The sequence below is a fragment of the Salvelinus fontinalis genome, unplaced genomic scaffold (genome assembly GCF_029448725.1).
Source record: "Salvelinus fontinalis isolate EN_2023a unplaced genomic scaffold, ASM2944872v1 scaffold_0416, whole genome shotgun sequence".
NCBI lineage: Eukaryota > Metazoa > Chordata > Actinopteri > Salmoniformes > Salmonidae > Salvelinus > Salvelinus fontinalis.
In genome coordinates, this window is record NW_026600625.1 from 2,501 (window position 1) to 10,000 (window position 7,500).

Below are 7,500 nucleotides of genomic sequence, written 5' to 3' on the forward strand. Positions count from 1 at the left end.
TGACACACCTGTTACTACCGACACACCTGTTACTACCGACACACCTGTTACTACTGACACACCTGTTACTACTGACACACCTGTTACTACTGACACACCTGTTACTACCGACACACCTGTTACTACTGACACACCTGTTACTACTGACACACCTGTTACTACCGACACACCTGTTACTACTGACACACCTGTTACTACCGACACACATGTTACTACTGACACACCTGTTACTACTGACACACCTGTTACTACCGAGACACCTGTTACTACTCATACACCTGTTACTACTGACACACCTGTTACCACTGACACACCTGTTACTACTGACACACCTGTTACTACTGACACACCTGTTACTACTGACACACCCGTTACTACTGACACATCCGTTACTACGGACACACCTGTTACTACTGACACACCTGTTACTACTGACACATCTGTTACTACTGACACACCTGTTACTACTGAAACATATGTTACTACTGAAGCACCTGTTACTACTGACACACATGTTACTACTGACACACCTGTTACTACTGACACACACACACACACACCTTTTACTACTGACACAACTGTTACTACTGACACACCTGTTACTACTGACACACATGTTACTACTGACAAAACTATTACTACTGACACACCTGTTACTACTGACACAACTGTTACTACTGACACACCTGTTACTACTGACAAAACTATTACTACTGACACACATGTTACTACTGACAAGACTATTACCACTGACACACCTGTTACTACTGACACACATGTTACTACTGACACACCTGTTACTACTGACACACCTGTTGCACCTGTTACCACTGACACACCTGTTACTACTGACACACCTGTTACTACCGACACACCTGTTACTACCGACACACATGTTACTACTGACACACCTGTTACTACTGACACACCTGTTACTACCGACACACCTGTTACTACTGACACACCTGTTACTACCGACACACCTGTTACTACTGACACACCTGTTACTACCGACACACATGTTACTACTGACACACCTGTTACTACTGACACACCTGTTACTACCAAGACACCTGTTACTACTGACACACCTGTTACTACTAACACACCTGTTACTACTGACACACCTGTTACTACTGACACACCTGTTACTACCGACACACCTGTTACTACCGAGACACCAGTTTCTACTGACACACCTGTTACTACCGACACACCTGTTACTACTGACACGCCTGTTACTACTGACACACCTGTTACTACTGACACACCTGTTACTACCGACACACATGTTACTACTGACACACCTGTTACTACTGACACACCTGTTACTACCGAGACACCTGTTACTACTCATACACCTGTTACTACTGACACACCTGTTACCACTGACACACCTGTTACTACTGACACACCTGTTACTACTGACACACCTGTTACTACTGACACACCTGTTACTACCGACACACCTGTTACTACCGACACACCTGTTACTACCGACACACATGTTACTACTGACACACCTGTTACTACTGACACACCTGTTACTACCAAGACACCTGTTACTACCGACACACCTGTTACTACCGACACACCTGTTACTACTGACACACCTGTTACTACCGACACACCTGTTACTACTGACACACCTGTTACTACCGACACACATGTTACTACTGACACACCTGTTACTACTGACACACCTGTTACTACCAAGACACCTGTTTCTACTGACACACCTGTTACTACTAACACACCTGTTACTACTGACACACCTGTTACTACTGACACACCTGTTACTACTGAAACATATGTTACTACTGAAGCACCTGTTACTACTGACACACATGTTACTACTGACACACCTGTTACTACTGACACACACACACACCTGTTACTACTGACACACCTGTTACTACTGACACACATGTTACTACTGACAAAACTATTACTACTGACACACCTATTACTACTGACACAACTGTTACTACTGACACACATGTTACTACTGACACACCTGTTACTACTGACACACCCGTTACTACTGACACACCCGTTACTACGGACACACCTGTTACTACTGACACACATGTTACTACTGACACACATGTTACTACTGACACAACTATTACTACTGACACACCCGTTACTACTGACACACCCGTTACTACGGACACACCTGTTACTACTGACACACCCGTTACTACGGACACACCTGTTACTACTGACAAAACTATTACCACTGACACACCTGTTACTACTGACACACCTGTTACTACTGACACACCTGTTACTACTGACACACCTGTTACTACTGACACACCCGTTACTACTGACACACCCGTTACTACGGACACACCTGTTACTACTGACACACCTGTTACTACTGACACATCTGTTACTACTGACACACCTGTTATTACTGACACACCTGTTACTACTGACACACCTGTTACTACCGACACACCTGTTACTACTGACACACCTGTTACTACTGACACACCTGTTACTACCGACACACATGTTACTACTGACACACCTGTTACTACTGACACACCTGTTACTACCAAGACACCTGCTACTACTCATACACCTGTTACTACTGACACACCTGTTACTACTGACACACCTGTTACTACTGACACACCTGTTACTACCGACACACCTGTTACTACTGACACGCCTGTTACTACTGACACACCTGTTACTACTGACACACCTGTTACTACCGACACACATGTTACTACTGACACACCTGTTACTACTGACACACCTGTTACTACCGACACACCTGTTACTACTCATACACCTGTTACTACTGACACACCTGTTACTACTGACACACCTGTTACTACTGACACACCTGTTACTACCGACACACCTGTTACTACTGACACACCTGTTACTACCGGCACACCTGTTACTACTGACACACCTGTTACTACCGACACACATGTTACTACTGACACACCTGTTACTACTGACACACCTGTTACTACTGACACACCTGGTACTACTGACACACCTGTTACTACTGACACACCCGTTACTACTGACACATCCGTTACTACGGACACACCTGTTACTACTGACACACCTGTTACTACTGACACATCTGTTACTACTGACACACCTGTTACTACTGAAACATATGTTACTACTGAAGCACCTGTTACTACTGACACACATGTTACTACTGACACACCTGTTACTACTGACACACACACACACACACACCTGTTACTACTGACACAACTGTTACTACTGACACACCTGTTACTACTGACACACATGTTACTACTGACAAAACTATTACTACTGACACACCTGTTACTACTGACACACCTGTTACTACTGACACAACTGTTACTACTGACACACCTGTTACTACTGACACACCTGTTACTACAGACACACCTGTTACTACTGACACACCTGTTACTACTGACACACCTGTTACTACTGACACACCTGTTACTACTGACAAAACTATTACTACTGACACACATGTTACTACTGACAAAACTATTACTACTGACACACCTGTTACTACTGACACAACTGTTACTACTGACACACCTGTTACTACTGACACAAACACACAACTGTTACTACTGACACAACTGTTACTACTGACACACCTGTTACTACTGACACAAACACACAACTGTTACTACAGACACAACTCAGATAGAGGCCCATTTCTCCATCTCTCCCTCTCTCTCCCTCTCTCTCCCTCCAGGACACGTTGCGTGAGTGTCTACCAGAGGAGCGCTCGTGTCTGACCTACCTTCCTCTGATGTCTCCGGTCTACTTCGTGACCTTTGTCCTCATGGCCCAGTTCGTGCTGGTCAACGTGGTGGTGGCGGTGCTGATGAAACACCTGGAGGAGAGCAACAAGGAGGCCAAGGAGGACGCAGAGATGGACGCCGAGATCGCGCTGGAGATGGAGAGAGCTAGACGTCTTAGCTCCGCCTCTAATGCGTCGGCGCTGGGCCCACGCCCACACTCACCTGGTCAGGTGAGACAGATCAGGGACAAGTGTTTAGAAGGGTTTATGGTGTAGAATGCTTGGTGATCTAGCTGCAGGGTTTAGAATGCTTAGTGGTCTAGCTGCAGGGTTTAGAATGCTTAGTGATCTAGCTGCAGGGTTTAGAATGCTTAGTGATCTAGCTGCAGGGTTTAGAATGCTTAGTGATCTAGAAGCAGGGTTTAGAATACTTAGTGATCTAGCTGCAGGGTTTAGAATGCTTAGTGATCTAGCTGCAGGGTTTAGAATGCTTAGTGATCTAGCTGCAGGGTTTAGAATGGGGGTTTGGAATGCTTAGTGATCTAGCTGCAGGGTTTAGAATGCTTAGTGATCTAGCTGCAGGGTTTAGAATGCTTAGTGGTCTAGCTGCAGGGTTTAGAATGCTTAGTGATCTAGCTGCAGGGTTTAGAATGCTTAGTGATCTAGCTGCAGGGTTTAGAATGCTTAGTGATCTAGCTGCAGGGTTTAGAATGCTTAGTGGTCTAGCTGCAGGGTTTAGAATGCTTAGTGATCTAGCTGCAGGGTTTAGAATGCTTAGTGATCTAGCTGCAGGGTTTAGAATGCTTAGTGGTCTAGCTGCAGGGTTTAGAATGCTTAGTGGTCTAGCTGCAGGGTTTAGAATGCTTAGTGATCTAGCTGCAGGGTTTAGAATGCTTAGTGATCTAGCTGCAGGGTTTAGAATGCTTAGTGATCTAGCTGCAGGGTTTAGAATGCTTAGTGATCTAGCTGCAGGGTTTAGAATGCTTAGTGATCTAGCTGCAGGGTTTAGAATGCTTAGTGATCTAGCTGCAGGGTTTAGAATGCTTAGTGGTCTACCTGCAGGGTTTAGAATGCTTAGTGATCTAGCTGCAGGGTTTAGAATGCTTAGTGATCTAGCTGCAGGGTTTAGAATGCTTAGTGATCTAGCTGCAGGGTTTAGAATGCTTAGTGGTCTAGCTGCAGGGTTTAGAATGCTCAGTGATCTAGCTGCAGGGTTTAGAATGCTTAGTGATCTAGCTGCAGGGTTTAGAATGCTTAGTGATCTAACTGCAGAGTTTAGAATGCTTAGTGGTCTAGCTGCAGGGTTTAGAATGCTTAGTGGTCTACCTGCAGGGTTTAGAATGCTTAGTGGTCTAGCTGCAGGGTTTAGAATGCTTAGTGATCTAGCTGCAGGGTTTAGAATTCTTAGTGATCTAGCTGCAGGGTTTAGAATGCTTAGTGGTCTAGCTGCAGGGTTTAGAATGCTCAGTGATCTAGCTGCAGGGTTTAGAATGCTTAGTGATCTAGCTGCAGGGTTTAGAATGCTTAGTGATCTAACTGCAGAGTTTAGAATGCTTAGTGGTCTAGCTGCAGGGTTTAGAATGCTTAGTGGTCTACCTGCAGGGTTTAGAATGCTTAGTGGTCTAGCTGCAGGGTTTAGAATGCTTAGTGGTCTAGCTGCAGGGTTTAGAATGCTTAGTGATCTAGCTGCAGGGTTTAGAATGCTTAGTGATCTAGCTGCAGAGTTTAGAATGCTTAGTGATCTAGCTGCAGAGTTTAGAATGCTTAGTGGTCTAGCTGCAGGGTTTAGAATGCTTAGTGGTCTACCTGCAGGGTTTAGAATGCTTAGTGGTCTAGCTGCAGGGTTTAGAATGCTTAGTGATCTAGCTGCAGGGTTTAGAATGCTTAGTGATCTAGCTGCAGGGTTTAGAATGCTTAGTGGTCTAGCTGCAGGGTTTAGAATGCTTAGTGATCTAGCTGCAGGGTTTAGAATGCTTAGTGGTCTAGCTGCAGGGTTTAGAATGCTTAGTGGTCTAGCTGCAGGGTTTAGAACGCTTAGTGATCTAGCTGCAGGGTTTAGAATGCTTAGTGATCTAGCTGCAGGGTTTAGAATGCTTAGTGATCTAGCTGCAGGGTTCTAGAATCCTTAGTGATCTAGCTGCAGGGTTTAGAATGCTTAGTGGTCTAACTGTAGGGTTTAGAATGCTTAGTGGTCTAGCTGCAGGGTTTAGAATGCTTAGTGATCTAGCTGCAGGGTTTAGAATGCTTAGTGATCTAGCTGCAGAGTTTAGAATGCTTAGTGATCTAGCTGCAGGGTTTAGAATGCTTAGTGATCTAGCTGCAGGGTTTAGAATGCTTAGTGATCTAGCTGCAGGGTTTAGCATGCTTAGTGATCTAACTGCAGGGTTTAGAATGCTTAGTGATCTAACTGCAGGGTTTAGAATGCTTAGTGATCTAGCTGCAGGGTTTAGAATGCTTAGTGATCTAGCTGCAGGGTTTAGAATGCTTAGTGATCTAGCTGCAGGGTTTAGAATGCTTAGTGATCTAGCTGCAGGGTTTAGAATGCTTAGTGATCTAGCTGCAGGGTTTAGAATGCTTAGTGATCTAGCTGCAGGGTTAAGAATGCTTAGTGATCTAGCTGCAGGGTTTAGAATGCTTAGTGATCTAGCTGCAGGGTTTAGAATGCTTAGTGATCTAGCTGCAGGGTTCTAGAATCCTTAGTGATCTAGCTGCAGGGTTTAGAATGCTTAGTGGTCTAGCTGCAGGGTTAAGAATGCTTAGACTCTAGACATGTTAAACAACAGCTCAGACTCTAAACAACAAGACTCTGAAAAAACACTTAGACTAGAGGATGGTTATGGGCAGGAGAGAGGAGAGAGGGGCAATGGAGAGAGAGACAGAGAGACAGAGAGAGAGAGAGAGACTGTCACGTTCCTGACCTGTTTTCCTTTGTTTTGTATTCATTTTAGTTGGTCAGGGCGTGAGTTGGGTGGGTTTGTCTATGTTTGTATTTCTATGTGGGGTTTTGTGTTCGGCCTGGTATGATTCTCAATTAGAGACAGGTGTGTATTGTTTGTCTCTAATTGAGAGTCATACAAAGGCAGCCAGGGTTTCACTGGTGTTTTGTGGGTGTTTGTTCCTGTGTCAGTGTTTGGGCCACACAGGACGGTTGAAGGTTTGTTAGTTTGTTGTTTTGTAGTTTTGTAGTGTCGTGTTTGCTGTTTTCATTAAAAGTATGATTAATCACCAATCCGCATCTTGGTCCTATCCATGCTCCTCCTCGTTTGAGGAGGAGAACAACATTGACTGCCTTAACAGAAACACCCACCACAAGAGGACCAAGCGGAGTGGAGAAGGCAGCCACAGCCCAGGAGCGCAGGTATGAGGGTACGCGGCTAGCACGGAAGCCCGAGAGGCTCACCCAAAAATTTCTTGGGGGGGGGGGCTAAAGGGGAGTGTGGCGAAGCCGGGTTGGATACCTGAGCCAACTCCCCGGGCTTGCCGTGGAGTAAGAGGGCGTCGTACTGGTCAGACACCGTGTTATGCGGTAAAGCGCACGGTGTCCCCAGTACGCGTGCTTAGCCCAGTGCGGGCTATTCCACCTTGCCGCACTGGGAGGGCTAGGTTGGGCATCGAGCCGAGTGCCATGAAGCCGGCCCAACGTATCTGGTCTCCAGTACGTCTCCTCGGGCCGGTGTACATGGCACCAGCCTTACAGGTGGTGTCCCCGG

The 7,500-nt window shown here is 45.6% G+C and overlaps 1 protein-coding gene across 1 annotated transcript in view; it reads left to right on the plus strand.

Annotated features, from left to right (window-relative positions):
* LOC129845981 (voltage-dependent T-type calcium channel subunit alpha-1H-like) overlaps positions 1-7,500 on the plus strand; it is a gene marked incomplete at its 5' end in the record, with an annotated part of 18,998 nt that overhangs the window by 2,368 nt on the left and 9,130 nt on the right. Inside the window, one exon of the mRNA XM_055913969.1 lies at positions 3,743-4,021. Within this exon, the coding sequence (XP_055769944.1) occupies positions 3,743-4,021 (279 nt within the window). The remainder of the gene's footprint in view (positions 1-3,742; positions 4,022-7,500) is intronic.